At 44.0% G+C, this 16,041-nt stretch overlaps 1 protein-coding gene across 1 annotated transcript in view; it reads right to left on the reverse strand.

Moving 5' to 3' along the window:
• The window catches only part of ADTRP (androgen dependent TFPI regulating protein), a 56,718-nt gene extending 41,366 nt beyond the window's left edge, over positions 1–15,352 (reverse strand). The window contains exons 1-3 of the mRNA XM_004432119.3: positions 15,200–15,352; positions 4,701–4,835; positions 3,039–3,140 (exon numbers count right to left, since the gene is read on the reverse strand). Coding sequence (XP_004432176.1) covers positions 3,039–3,140; positions 4,701–4,835; positions 15,200–15,352 — 390 coding nt within the window. The remainder of the gene's footprint in view (positions 1–3,038; positions 3,141–4,700; positions 4,836–15,199) is intronic.
• Between the last annotated feature and the right edge of the window lie 689 nt (positions 15,353–16,041).

Raw genomic sequence — 16,041 nt, forward strand, 5'->3', positions numbered from 1 at the left:
AGGGAGCATGGCTCAAACAAGAGTTCTTGGGGCACCAGTGAAGGGCAGCCTGTCCATGGTTGATGCAAATGTCTCACTGATGTTACTATTTGGTTTGAATACAAAACAAGGGTAGAAAAATGTCCATTAGAGATGATAGTCAGCTTTGAGTGGTCCTACTGCAATATAGTGAGCTAGAAGGGTTGGGCTGAGAGAAATCCAAAGACTTGATGAATCATGAAGGTTTTAGAAACACACTGTGTCAAAGGGGAGAGTGGTATTTCTTAATCCGACAAATACTACTCATAAAACCTGGGCCGGCTTCATAAATGACAACAGGGAAAATATTCCAAAGCTAAGGCTAGAATAGCAAACAGAAGGACTATTGTGAAAAGAAAGAACCTTTCAGGAAAGCATGACACTGGCTATATACAGCAATAATTCTCATATTGTGGAAGAAAAAAAGGAACAGGACAGGGAGTGATTTCCTTTTAGAGCCAGCCCCACAGGGAGCCAACTAGTGATGACTGCCCATCATCACTCTGGTGGCCACAGAGGTGGTTTCTGGGTATATCCACTTTTTTGGGTTGTCACGGAAGGACACTGTTAAAATGTAGAAAGTGTTAACAAGTTGACCCAGTAACAGCCATTTCCATATTCATTCATACTAATATTTAAGAAGTTAGCCGAGAGCATTCCTTGAGGCAATAGACGAGGAGGATTTAATAGTGAGGACAGAAAACATCCAGAGTAAGGGACACCATCTGGGAGAGCGGGATGAGAGGCAGTCATGAGGACACTGGATTTGGAGCAAACACCAAAAGGAAGCATGGAAGATTGGGGGTGACCACATTAGGGTCACCCAACGCTGGTTTTGCTGATGCCAACATTTTCCCTAGGAACGGCTCTGTTGGGAATTTCTCCGATTAAGTTAACAGAAACACAGAAGAGTCTGTGTCTGACCCAAGGCAGGTTGCATCCTCCTCTTCTCTCCTTGTCACCGTTGTCCCACCTTCTTTGACCCTAGCCCCTTCTCTCTAAGGGATTCAGGTTACTGATTGACTGAAGGACTAGAAGCAGGGTCAACAGAAACCCACAGGTTGCGAAGGCACAAAAATATTTAGGATCTCTGTTGGACAGTATCTGCCTTGCTAATTAGCTCATAGATATGACGTACATTTTCCATCTATCTGCTTCCAAAATTACCCAAAATCCATATGGCTGTTTAGCAAGGTCACAAATGCTGGGCATCACCAGCCCAACTATTTGGAAGAAACCCAACTTACTTCCACGTGGAAAATGGAATCCCATAGGGATAGGAAGTTTGTAATAGTTGTAGGAAAACTACTAGATGAGCTCACAAAGCTTTGAAAAGGCATTTGATATACGTGTTTGGCTCCAAATAAAAGATACTTTCAATACTCTGCCTTTTTGTTTTAGTAACATCTAGCTCAGTCAGCTGTCCCAAATCACTTCACTTTCTTAAGTCGTGTTTTGGCTTATTAGCATACAGATGGGGATTCCGGATTTTATTTTTTTAAGTGATAATTCTCACTTTGCCATGTTAATTAAGCAAAGTGACATCTTTTTGATTGCCTGAATTATGAAACCAGATCGAACCACAAGTTCTGCACTTACTGTAGTAAAAGGCAATGAAAGCAAATTAAATCCAGCTGTCCCACTTATGAGCTTGGTGGCCCCAGGCAAGTCACTTAACCTCTCTAAGCTTTTTTTTTTTTGTTCTAACTTGTAAAAATCAGGATTATAGCTGTTATCTAAAGAAAGTTGTATGAATTAAATGAGTTCATATATGAGGAACAGCCTTAGTACAGTGTAAAGTGCCATAAAAGGTCAGGAATATTCTCTACAAGGGTTCTCAAATTAAGGTTAATGGGAAATTGGGAAGGTGAGGAGGTGGTCTGACAAGAAGAAGGTGGTAGGAGGGGTCCCTGAGAGTGAGACTTATTTAATATATAGTTTTGGTCCTAAACTCTAAGTTAGATCAGAACTTGTGTATCTTAGTTAATAATCTGTGTCTCACTAAGTACATATTTAAAGTGTAAGCACGTTTTTTGGGGGGGTGGGGCATGTGAAAGGAAGAGCTAATGGACTGGTGGGGCATCTGAAAGGAAGAGTTAATTTGCTTTTCCAAATTGGTAATCATGTGAGTTTTAAGACAATGGAAGGATTAGGAGTAGAAGAAAGTCTGTGAACTTGAGGAGCCTTGATATGCTACTCCCTCCCTGGTGGTTTCCCCCTGGTTTCTTAATGTCATTTGCTTCACAGAATCGGAGACCTCCTTCTGAACTCCTGACGAATGTGGAAATGCAGCTGTAAGAAGTGAGAAACTGAGCTGGGCGTTGAACGATTCCTTCGAGCACGTAGAGCCAATGACTCAGACCCCCTCCTCTGTCCAAGCCCTGGACGGCCTTGCTCTAGCCCCACTTGTCCAGGTCACCGTTACTAGTACTCAGAAACCAGTCATCTAAATATCTCAGAACAGGTTCTGTTCGCTATTCAGCCCCTCAAAAATAAATACGTGAATAAAAAACCAAACGGAAGCATATTCATAGAAATATGGAAATAATAATTCCATTTGCGATGAATAGTCCTGATCAAATGTTAGCTAAGAAGCTGCTGTTGAGCTGGGAGATATTGTTTGGCTGTTGGGGTGGATTTTTTTAAAGCTTGCTTGATTCCATTCCTAGATCAGAATTTTATTATATGTTGTTTGCTGGAGTCGCTTCCCTTTCAGGACCGCAGCCACCAAGAAGTTGCCTGCCCTTATGGCTGCGTGTCTTTTCAACGACTTCATAAGCAACTTGGCAAAGAGTCTTGCCTGGACATCCCCTCTGCTCTCAGTGACTCTGATTACAGTACCAGTTTTTGCTCATTTCATATCCTCATTGTGCCCTTTAAATAAATGACAGGATGGAGAGCGAGGAGTGAACGGGATGTTGGAGGTTGAGGAGAAATTTGGAAACACAAATAAGGCACTCTGGAGTTTTCAGTACAGAGGCTATTGCCTTTCTATATTCATAAATTTTGCCCTTACTCACCATTGCATGATTCAACCACACTGGAAAAATATCATCTAGGGCCTTAGGGTACACGAGTTCTCGATCGTAGAGAAAGAGGATCCAGAATGACAAAAATACAAACTGGAAAATAAAACACAAAAATAGCATCATTGTTTGTTTTCAATCAGAGATTTCTAAGATAACCAAGGAAACATCACAAAATAAAAATAGATACCAGTTTTAAAGATATCTTACATATACATTACAGAAATGTAAAATGAAGAAAAAAATTCCTTATTGTAGAATTGCTATATCCACTCTCTCTGGGGATTCTGGAGAGTTAGGGATCAATTATTTGTCATCGTGGCAGGCAGAGGGGACACAGGAAAACAGGATTCGCAGACCATTAAGTCATTTCATTTTAACCAATGACTTCTTCTTCTCTAAGCTTTCACCAGGAGTGCTGAGAGCAGCCCCCAGAAGGGCTTGAGTCTGATGCTTCCCTTGCCCATCCTTTAAATAGGCGTGACAAGGGGAGCAGGAAGCCTGGGGAAGAGAAATGACAAGCTCCCAGGATAATTCACAAGCTAGTTAACTGAGAGTTGTACCTCTTCACTGCTCAGAGCTTTAGGTTGATCCTCATCCTCTTGTACCCCTTGGCTATCTTTCCAAAGTGTCTGTCCTCTATGCCACAAAGTCAATGTAGAGATGGAAAAAAAAATGACTATTAATCTAATCTTCCTATCTTCTTAAATTCCAAAGGCTCCATTTCTAAGCCTTAAAAAAAATGAATAAACTCCATTGTTATAAAAAAAACTTGGCCTTTAGATTGATGGGGGTGGAGGAGGAGGTGTCCTGAAAAGTAAAACTGGAATGCCAGCACTTTCTCTGTTATCTGAGAGCTCATCAGTGTTTGGAGAGTTTCATTTTGCATTTAAGTTGGAAGTCTCAATACCACAGAAAGCAGGACAATGACAGGTGGAAGGAGGTAGGCATTTCTAATTATAGGCCCTGCTAGGCGGCCGGTGTGCTTGCTCTCCGTTTGTTTCCATTCTAACTGATGAATGAAATCATCAGCAATGTCATAGGAATATGGACGGTGTCAGCACACAAGCTTACTATCCCTTCACATGTCTTTCTTCTTCCCAACGTCCATTCATTCAACAAAATGGATGAGGCACCCACCGTGTTCCCCACACCTGGTATTCTAGACAGATTGTCTCCCTCTCCTCAGTTGTCTTTTCCATATGCCAACTTTGAAGGTTCTCATACCTTCTTTTAAATGGTTTCCACTTGCAGAAGTAACATATGCTTATTGTAGCAAGTGAAACAAGATGTATGAAAAGGAAAATTAGTCATCTCCCTCTCTAGCAACTTCCATTCCCATCACCCTGATGGAACCAAAGTTATCTCAGTTGTATTTTGATTAAAAAAGGGCCTTTAAACTTCCCCATTCGACAGCAATAACCATCTTGTATCAAACACTCACAAAGACACAAAATCACAAAGATAAATCTGGTCAGTAATGTGCCCCTTTCCCGAAGACCATGGCAATGTGGTGCAGTCCTCAGACAGGACATTTATGCAAATGCAGTTGCTCTGGTTTACAAGAATGGGCTCCCAAACAGCCTTGCTACCCAGGAGAAGTGTTCATCCATATGTACATGTGTATTCTATTACATACACATCTTTGTAACTTACTGTGGATATCGGAAAAGCCAGTGTGGTGAAAAGCAGGTCTCTGAAGGCAGTTATGAACTTAATGTCTTTTTTCCCTTTAATTCTTTTCAGCATATCCTCCAGGAAGGCGACTCCATAGAAAATGGCCTGCAAGAGCTAAATTCATTACAACAAATGAGGGCTTTTTCATTTGCTTTAATTAATACATTCTTCACTGACGTAAAGCTCCATCCCTCTGGGAGCAATGTTGATTTGAGAAGGAGGGGGCTGTTGGCTGTTTTGGTTGGGAGCCAATTCAATGGCTGGTCTTCCAGCTCACTGGGCCCTGACCTTGCTTGCTAAAACTGATTGAGTAAAGTCGTTTAGGGGATAATAATGTGTACAGTATTTAGTGTAATGGACTTGAGCTAAAATGGAAACAAAATAAAGAGTCAGCTTAAAAAGAGAATGTAATTAGATAGATACTCTGGCTGCACAGAGGTGGGCAAAACCAAATAAACAGCACAAGAGCAAAGAGCTAGACACAATCGTGGACATATTCTCGCCTCTTGCTAGGAAGAAAAATTTGAAAAATGCCTGGTGCTGCCATCTCATTAGAGAAGCCAGAATTAGGGCCAGGAGAGCCATGAAGGAGCTCTGTGCTCTCCTGAGGGAGACGCACAAAATGGCGTCTTGCTCATCTGAGGGAGAAGCCAGTGTTCTTTCCTCATTAAAAGGGGGTACCTGAAGACCTTACAAGGAAAACCTGGCTGAGGGAGTGATTTAAATCCACAGGGATAGCGCACGCCAGGGTCTCTAGTGCATCACTATGTACCATGAGGTCACTGAGGCCAGATGAAAGAGAGGCAGGGCCGTTTTCAAGGAAGAAAGAGCAGCTGAAGGCAGACTTTGCCCATTTTTACTGTTTTGCATGAACCCGTGGCTTCTAATTTAAGGCCCAGTGGATCTCAACAATACAGATTGGGGTTGGTTTTGAGCTATGCTTGCGTCAACAAACATCTTATTCCTTGCAAGTTCTGGATTGGTACAAACTGGGCAGTCTGGACTCTGCTTTGAGAGTATGAGTCATGCAAGTTCTGGAACCTGAAGAGCTGGACTAATGATCCAACAAGTTGGCTGTTGGGGAATGACCTCTGGAGTCTGTGGAGTCTGAACACTAGGAAAGCTCTAGCAGAGTCGGCCTCCTGCCACTCCTTGGGCTGAAGGGGTGGGTGGGATAGGATACAGAGGTGGATTAGACCAGCAATGCTTCCAAATGGGTCCTCAGACCAGCAGCCACACTGGTATCACTCAAAAGCTTGTTAGAAATGTAGGACCTCAGCCCCACCCCTGTGGCATTAGACTATGGGATTAGAATCTCTGGGAATGGGGCCCAGGAACTTGTTTTTTAACAAGCTCTCCAGGTGATCCTTATATATGCCAAACTTCTAGAATCACTGGATTAGATATAAATTTATCACTTCAAAATCCTAGTGACTACTCAAAGCTATAATAGCTGACTTTTGTTGATCTCCTGTTATGTGCCAGGCGCTGATCTAGGCTTTTAATTTTTCATAACAACCTTATGAGGTAAGACCTATTATTATGCCCCCACTCAACCCATTTTACAGATGAGGAAACTGAGGCAAAGAGAGATGAACAAACTTGCCTAAGGTCTCATGGTTGCTAAATGTCTAGGTCAGGATTTGAAACCCAAAGTCTTGTTCTTGAGCCAGACTTAAAATAAAAAAGTATCAAGTTTTTAAGAACAGTTCAGATAAAGCACTGTGGAAGGTCAGAAGGGAGATAATTATCTCCAGGTAGGAGAATTAAAAATGACATCAAAAAATATTGATGCCTGGTGACCAGCCACATGGTGTAGTGGTTAAGTTGCGTGCATCTGCTTCGGTTGCCCAAGTTCCCCGGGTTTGGACACCAGGGTCAGACCTACACCACTCATTGGACTGTGGCAGCGACCCTGTATAAAAAGTAGAGGAAGACTGGCACAGATGTTAGCTCAGGGCTAATCTTCCTCAGCAAAAAAAAAATACTGATGCCTGATTTCCATTCCCCCAGAAATTCTAATTTAATGGGTCTGGGGGTGCCGCCTAGGCTTCAGAATTTTTAAAAATCCTCCCAGTTGATGCTAATCAGGGCTGCCAAGGTTGAGAACACTTGCGTAGAGGAATTTCCATTTGGAAATCAGACCTGGCCTTCTCAAGAAAGGTGGGGCTGTGGAGATCCAGGGAGCGAACCCTCCTGGTGGGAGGAGATTGCTGGAGAGAGAAAGAGAGAGGAGAAAGGGGAGAGGAGGGAAGTGGGAGGTGAATGCTGGGGAAATGCCGTCATCTAAGGGGACGGGAGGGGGAAGGGGGGCAGCAAAGAATGATCAGGTGGTAGAAAACCACGAATGTACAAGAAACCCTTGGTCCTTGAAGGGAGGAGGAAGCTTTGAGCCAGATGGGGGCGTTTCAGGAAGAGGTGGGCAATAGTTTTAAATGTCATGAAGAGGTGGCCACCCCGATGCTTGGCATCTACTTTTGACATTCAGCCCCTACGGCTGTAGAATTGAGAGTGCAGTCTATTGCACAGGATGTTAGAAGAAGTTGCCTCCTTCCCCCTCCCTGCCAGCAGCTCTCACCTCACCCCTGCTTTCACTTCCAGCTGCTCAGGCCGCAGCAGGCGGCTGCTATCATTAGGAAGGGCAGGCATGGGGCCTGGGCCCCGGGTGAGGTGGCCGGCACTGTTCTATCAACACAGCAATTAATCACGTACTGAGCACCGAGTGTCTACCAGGTGTTCCCTCTTTGGGGAGAGGCCGCCTCCACCCAGCCTGTGAAGTCCATGTGACCACTTTTCTTAGCGAGAGCTTCTTCGAGTCATCATGAGTCAAGCTCATCCTGACTCTGTCTTGCCTTTCCCAGTCACCGAATGTGGAAACTGGATTGAAGAAAAGAACACATTACTCAGCCTCCGTGGCTTCTCCTTCATCAATAAAAATTTGCTCCACCACAAACTTGCCAATCAGTTCTCCCCCTCCACCCTCAGCTCACACATCATTTCACAGACATATACCACATCATAAAGGGGCCCACTGTGTGCCAGAGGCAGCCTTGTCTCCGTAGATCTTCATCCAGCGTCGACATGCCATCATCTGTATCAACAAGGAATATTTATGGAGTCCACATAGGGGCTCAGGAGGGAGGCGCTAGGGTGTTGCCAAGAGAAATAAATAGGCAAGAACTAGGGCATAGAGGAGCCGCGCAGTGGAGCTGGAGAGCAAGGAGAGGGAGGTACCATGAGCTCACTCAAGGGGAAGGCTTCCTGGAGGCCTCAAGGACAGGTTTGGATCAGCTCACCAAACCCAACAACAGTCTGCTCGTTCTCTAAAGACAATACAATCAAATGCTATAAAACATGCACAGAAACAACAGTCAAGGGAGAAAAGGGTAGCTGTTATGGACTGAATTGTGTCCCCCCAAAATTCGTTGGTTGAAGTTATAACCCTCAGGACCTCAGACTGTGACTGTATTTGGAGACAGGGTCTTTAAAGAGGTGATTAAGTTAAAATGAGGTCAGGGTTCGGCCCCGTGGCTTAGCGGTTAAGTGCGAGAGCTCCGCTGCTGGCGCCGCAGGTTCGGATCCCGGGTGCGCACAGACGCACCGCTTCTCCGGCCACGCTGAGGCCGCGTCCCACATACAGCAACTAGAAGGATGTGCAGCTATGACATACAACTATCTACTGGGGCTTTGGGGGAAAAAATAAATAAATAAAATTAAAAAAAAAAAAATGAAGTCAGAAAGGTGGGCTGGGCTCTAATCCAATATGACTGGTGTCCTTATGAGAAGAGGAGATTAGGACACAGACCCACATGGAGGGACCATGGAGGGACACAGGGAGAAGATGGCCATCTACAAGCCAAGGAGAAAGGACTCAGGAGACACCGACTCTGCTGACGCCTTGATCTCAGACTTTTAGCCTCCAGACCTGTGAGGAAATAAATTCTGTTGTTTAAGCCCCCAGACTGTGGGACTTCGTTATGGCAGCCCTGGCAGACTAACACAGTAGCATTAAAACAAGATAGCAACAACTGGCCTTCTTTTAAGAATCTTAAAACAAAATTACTGTCGTTTACAATTCTCAACTATTTCGGCTCCCGGAAAAGTGAAGCTAATGGTGTCTTCTTGGTCAGGGTTTGCTTCAGAGCTACTGCTCTCTGATTTATCTTTTCTACCAGTTCTTCCTTAATTCTGTTTGTTCTTTTGTGCCTTGTTCTGAAATGCTGTTGATCTAAGTTTGTGAGCTGCCTTCCATTTTTGTTGCTAGCTGGCAAACTTACCACCTGGGAGAGCTGAATTTACATTTTTTAGAACCAGTGCAATTTAAGAAACCTTAGCTAAAGGACATTTAGTTTTTACATTTGTGTGTCTTCACAAAATTCACAAAAATCTTGAAATCACGGAAACTTAGCCTTTCTAAGTCATCAAGTGTATTTCTTTGCCTTTAAGCCAGAACCTTCTTAAACTATCCCAGGAAATGAGAATTCCTTCTATTTAAAAAATCATTCCAAAGAGGGAGATTCCACAAGTTTCCTGAGCAAGACATTACAACTCTTACTTGATGAGTCAAGTAATCCAGCGCCCAGCTCAGCGCTCGGGGCCTGACTCGGACAGGTTGGGACTTTCTTAGGTCTCGCCTTCAAAATGATGCAATGCTTGCAGTGGGAGATTATTCCAGAATAAAACAGCAATTGGGGCCTAATTGTGATGAGTATTTTATGTAACTGTGGTGGTGAGGGTGGTGGCATTTGGGGGCAGGTAGAGGCAGCCTTTGCCAAATGTATCTGTATTCATATGTGATATACTATTTCAATCATCATTCATGTGCATTTAGCTTAAGTAAGAAACCGAGATAAAAGAATGAGATACAGAACATAGGAGAAGAAATGACATGAACAACATAAGCTGGAATGATGAGGAGAAAAAAAAAGAAACCAAGAACATTGAGGGACAGGTTGGAAAGAAGAATTATAGGAACGCTTGGCCAATGTTGTGTGGCTGATGGCCACTGCCTTCAGTGTAGCAGTAGGATGGCTGTGGGGTAGACTATCTTACAGGGGGGATGGCTTCCTTAGAAAGTGGCTCTTACCATTTAGAACCACGTTCTGGTCATTTATTCATGCAACTAACGTTCACAGAGTGCCTATTAGGTGCCAGAGATTGTATTAGACGTAATACAGGCCAGGGCAGGCTCTATGTTAATATGTCTTTATTAGGAAGAAGAAGAAAGAGGAGGAGGAGGGGGAGGAATCTTTTCTGTACATTTACTATTTTACACTATGTAGGTCGGGTTCCTTGGGAAACAGAATCTGAGATTCTGAGATCTGCCTGCTGAGTGTTCATTGAGGAAAGCGCTCAGAACCTCTGTGAGAGGCGGGGAAGGCGGGAGGGAGCAGGACTGAGCTGAAAGGCAATACAGTTACAGGAATCAGCCGATGCCGAAGGAGCCCTGGGGCTGAGCTGGCCCTTCCGAGTTGTTCTGGAGCCCAGCCTTTGTACCTCAGATCAACCAGTCATAGGATGCAGCAACCCCAGGGAGGACCTAACTCTTGATCTAGGCAGCTCCCTTCTGCTGAGGGCAATTCTGGGACAGGAGCTCAGCTGTGAGTCATCAGCAGCCAACACTCCTCTCAGGAGCTGGGGAATGAGTACCGCAATGCTGGGAGGTGGGGAGATCTGGGTGCCACACCACAGAATCCACTACGTATGCCGAAACTGAGGCACAGAGAACTTAGGTAACCCACTCAAGATTGCACAGTGAGTGAGTGGTGGAGCCAGCACTCACACCCAGGCAGTCTGGATCCAGAAGCTAGGCCTTCAATCACTAATCTCTATACTGTGTGTAAAGCACTTGCCAAAATGCCATCATGGTTGCTCAATAAATCACAGCTATTTTATTTTGGGCACTGGTGGTGACTATTCCCTTCTATCAGCCCTTATACTTTCAGCTATCTGAAAGCTAAAAACAGTGCCTTCAGCATTTTTTTTTTTTTTGCTAAGTAAGATTGGCCCTGAGCTAACATGTGTGCCCATCTTCCTCTATTTTGTATGTGGGACGCTGCCGCAGCATGGCTTGATGAGCAGTGTGTAGGTCCTTGCCTAGGACCCAAACCGTAAACTTGGGCCACTGAAGCAGAGCACGTGAACTTAACCACTATGCCACCAGGCCAGCCCCAGTGCCTTAGGCATTTTTGTGGAATAGACAAGTGTATTTCTGACTCTGTTGAGCTTGGTTTCCACAGATTAATATATTAACCTGATGATGGAAACGAAAGTTTGGCCCCAAGGATTGAAGCAGGTGCTGTAACATAAAGCAATCCCCATCTTCTTACTGTTCATGGGCTGCCTTGGAGTTTGGACCAATAGACTGTCCTCCAGATTCACTCTTCCCCTTGCCCTACTTTGCCATCCCTGAGGACCTATGTAATGAAATCACTGTTGTCACTGTGAGAGCTTGAGGATAATGAGGTCAGAGTTGCCTGAGGCTTGGGCAACTTTAAGAAGAGGGCAGGGAAAGGTCGTGCCTCTGTGGGTGAAGTGAGGTGGAGGAAATGGGGAGGGGCCCGCCCAGAATCTCCCCTGGAGATCCCAGTTATGTGGCACCACCTCTAGCAATGTTTCAGAAGGAAGTTTATTTTTAAAAAGAGGAAAACCCAGCAAACTGTATAGACTCTGCAAGCCAAAGTGTAGCTGCAAGTCCCCTCCATCCCTTACACCCCAGCTTGCATTCCTTGGGGTCAGGGGCAGTCCCTGGATGGAAGTGGGGTGGATGGAGAGGAGGGGACACAACATTTGTGGAAGACCCAGGCACTGGAAGCCTGAGCCAACATGAACACCTTGAGGATGTCCACAGCACTGCGTTGTCTCCATGTCCAGCTTTGAGGGTTTCCCCATTTAGCACAACTCACTGCCGTCTGCTTGAGCCTGCAAACTCTGCCTCCAGGACTGCCCCAGTGCCTGATGGCATCCACCTGGGCAGCTATAGGGGGGAAAGCACTGGCTCCACAGTGGTCCTTCTTTAGCTAGGAAGCTGGAGCATGTAGTCTGTGGAGGGAGATACTTGAGCAATGAGGTGGGTGGATCTTGCCTGGATCCGTGAGCCACCAACTCAGTGAGGGGACTGATGTCCCACGATATCATGCTCCCCTCTGCACCACCTCTACTCAAAGATGAGATGACTAGAAGCTCACCACCACCCCTTCATCTTCTCTTTCCTTTGTCCACTGCTTACATTATTTTGAGTGCTTCCCACATGTCAGGTCATTTATCTCTCATGGTCATTCTGTTGTTATACACTATTTTTATTTTTATTTGACAGATTTGTAAATGGAAGACATAGCCCAGGGTCACAGAGCCAGTAGGTGGTGGAACTGAGGTACCGTCCCAGAGAGCTCATGACCCTAGAACTCATGCTTGTAACCACTAGGCTACACTGCCTCTCCTTTGCAACAGAGAACTGGCTGCCCCTTCCTGGGGTCAGTTTACTCCCTCATTAGGCAGAGACTCATATCTCCCCTCTCCTTCATTTACTCCCCTCAGGTACTAGGCAGGAATTGGTTACCATGACCAATTCTCAGTGGCACCTCCCTACACTCCACCCCACACCACCCCCTTACCACCAATCCTATGTGTCTTCACTTTGAATCCCCTACGATAGCTTCAGGAGGCAATGGGGCATGCTCAGAATGCTGACTTGGACTAAGGTGGGCTTTCCTCTTAAAAGGTGGCAGAACTAATATTCAACCAACTGGAAATTACAGCTGTTTAAAGGGGAAGGGTAAAAATTTTCTGGAAAGCAGGATGAAGTACTGACTTCAATAAACTTATATAAATTAAGTTTAAGAGTGTTATGGCAAGTTATGAGACCTCTATGACTTTATAAGCACAACCATTAACGAAGTTAACATTAGTTAATCATTAGGAAACACAACCATGAATCAGCCCATGAGACTTCAAGAGCTAGAAATTTTAAGGCCCAACATTTTACCTTAAGTAACATATTTGAAATCTATCCTTAAATTGATCCTCTGAAACACATTCAACCCATCTTAGCCAAGTGGAAAACTTTGCATTCAGTCACTCTTTCAAGATGACACCTAACAGAGTACAGAAAGGAAAGAGCCACAGGTAAGCCCCTCTCTGCTCATTTCAAGGGTCAGAAGATGTCAGAAGAGACTATATTGCTCAGAAATGCAGAAAAAGCTGAAGTCAAGTCCAGTCAACATACCAAGTCACCCAGTTTTTATTATGGGGGTACTCTGTGCCAGCCACTGTAGCAAATACAATGCATAATCGTGCAATGTTAGGGCTGGCAAGGACCTAGGAGATAAAATTCCTTTTTTGGAGCCATTTACAATTTGATTGGGATGTTAAGACTCACATGTGGATGGAAATGAGAAATTAATACTATACATAAATAAGCAGGGACTGAGAGATGCTGAAAGACTGAGATGTGAAAACTCAGGGAAAGGAAAAACAAATCTGGGTTGGAGCTAGTCAGCAGAGGTTTTAAGGAGAATATGGGATTTCAGGTGATCTATGAAAGCAGCAAAGTGATGGAGAGGCAGGTAGGCCTTTCATTCAAGGAGAGTGTGAATATAGGTAGAGCAGTGATGGCAAGAAGCCTAGGGACCAACACTGGAGAAAACACAAGGCCTCCTGGCAAAGAGACCAGTCTTCCTGGGGAGAGGGGGACCTGAAGGCTGGGTAGTCAGGTGAGCTCTTAAATCAGGAGTATGGAATTGGTTCCATAAAACAGGAGGGGGCCACTGCGGTATCTTGAGTATCTGACTATTCTTTTCAAGTAGGTTCATGATGTTTAAAATTAAACGAAACCAAACCAGTGCTTTGGGAAGATTAATCCGGGATCTGAGCGGTAAATGGATGGATTGATAATGAGAAGACAATGAAGAGATGATCTAGCCATCCCGGTACAGATTAATAAGAGCCTGGAATGAGACGGACAGTAAGATTGGGGAAGAAGAAATGAACCTAGGAAAAGGAAAAACATAGGATTTGATGGCTCATTAGTCAGGGAAGCAAAAAGGGGATTAACACTAGGAAATAGTGGTTTCTTTGACATGATAAATGTCTTTTTCCATTCTTGGAATTATGAGGGCTCTGGAGCATGTAACTGAGCAAGAATTAAGAACTCGGGGAGCTGGTCTGTGGGAGTAGGTAGTAAGTCTGTTCTGAGCCATGCTTAGTGTGAGGTGGGACATCCACACTGGAATCTGGATTCAGTTAGACCACCAATCCTGGCTCTAGGTACCACCTGTCTTTCAGTTGACCTTTTTAAATATAAGGCCAATAGATTCATAAAGCTGAGATTCTTACTGTGTTATTGTTGTTCCACGAAAGCATTTTTGGTGGTTGTTTTCTGTTTTGTTTTTTGTTTTTTTCATAAAATTCTATGATTGAAACCAGCAGTCACCTTTTGAATGCACTGAAATACGCTTGATATTTTCAAGCATACTGGAGCTGGGTTCAGGGCTCCAATCTTTCAGGAGAAAATCAAAGCCCAGCAAATGACCAGAGAGGGGGAAGCAAAACCTCCAGGCCTCTCTGATTTGAACTTGCTGAATTTCCTCTCCTTAGCATTTCAGAGTGTCACTTTTTCTGACCATGTATAACCTCTGCTTTGGATTATGATTCCAAAGGATTGGAATATTTTGTACAGTTTGTGAAATCAGATGTTTATACGGCAACCTATATTTTAGTTAAAAATCTCACACATTAATTAGCATCCCCAAAAGATGAGCCATTTTTAGCTTTTAATTCTAAAAATATTTTTCTATATTTCCAAAACATCTTTTAAAAATCTATTTTTCTCCCATTCATTCACACTTCATTCATCAGAATACGGTCAGCCAGGCTAGCAAGACAAGAAGGGATCAAGTCATACGATTGGCTTGTAAATAGTTGAAAATGTGAATCTGCCGCTTCGTTGGGTGATTTGTCCTTTAAATCATAGCCTGAGCCTATAAAAAATTGAAGTGGGATCTGAACATGGCAAAATGTACGTGCTTTTCTTAGATAAATCTGTTAGTCTGTGTGTGCTGTAAAATGGCATTATTCCTTCATTGGAAATTGCACTTCCTACACAACATACGACACGCTGCCTTCCCTCACAGACTTCCTCAAGCAAAGTTCAAAATCCCTCCTGCATTTGTAGTCAATCCCATGGTGAAACCATTAACCTAGTCTCCTATTTGGGCTCATCTGAGAAGAGTTTCAAGATAAGATTCTTTTCGAAAGAGCATTTAACAATTAACCAGCACAAAATGTAGCTACGGATAACACCTGAATTGGGTTTCTCAGAGCACATTGTCAAGAAAAAGAGAAAGCCAAGACTTACAAACAATGAAGAAGGAAGAAAAATAATGGAATTTTGTATTTCATAGAATAAAAAGGTGATGTGTGTAGAAGCACCCATATTATAGACAAATAGATTGCTTCTTGGAATGGCCGTATAGACTTACCAGATTAAGCAATGTCAGGAACTTCCACTGTCCATCCTTTAGAAAGATGTTCAGTTTTTGCTGATCCCCACCTTGTTGTGAGGTGTAGTAATGGAGGAAAATATACCAGCTCCAAACAAGGAAGTGGTATATGCACATAGAGGTCCTCATCATAGCTAGCTCTGACCAGGGAACTGTGAATGTCTCCAGTAGCGTCCGTCCCTCTGGAATCCTTCTGCAAGTCACGGCTGCAGTCCTCTGGCAAGGCAGAGAGCTGTAAAACACACACCCTTCAGGGACTGAGAGTTCCAACATGGCTGAATTTTACTTCTCTCACGGGCTTCTGTTTTGATAAACTTGGGAGACAGGATTATTGCTGAGTTTTCAGATGCCCTCATTAGATAACAGCAAGCCATCTACAGACTTGAGTAAGTTAAATTTTAGGCTTTGAGGAGGGCAGGGAGCAGTGCAAGAGCTGCACTTTGCACTATTTGCCTGGGGCGGGGGCATGGTTAAGTGACCTCACTATAAAATACCAATAAACTCTAATGAAATTGCATCGTGGCCGTACTCTCTTTTCTTTCCTTTTCATTTGGGCAGAACAAGAAAGTGAAATAATATCTCTTGAAAGAATGAGAAGCAGGTTGATAAACCAGGAAGGAGAGATTGTGGGCATGTTCAGGGCATGGAAGGGGGTAAGTAGAAAGGGAAAGAAAGGATATTGTAATCTCGCTCCTAAGGTCTCTGAGGATCTATGAAATCTGAAACAAACTTTGATCCTCCAGGGAGCAGCTCCGAGGGTTTTTTGGTTTTTTTCAGTTCTGTGCCTATACTCTAGAGAACCAAAGGTTGCCCAGAGCTGT

The sequence above is a fragment of the Ceratotherium simum genome, chromosome 13 (genome assembly GCF_057802395.1).
Source record: "Ceratotherium simum simum isolate JZ-2026a chromosome 13, ASM5780239v1, whole genome shotgun sequence".
NCBI classification, from domain to species: domain Eukaryota; kingdom Metazoa; phylum Chordata; class Mammalia; order Perissodactyla; family Rhinocerotidae; genus Ceratotherium; species Ceratotherium simum.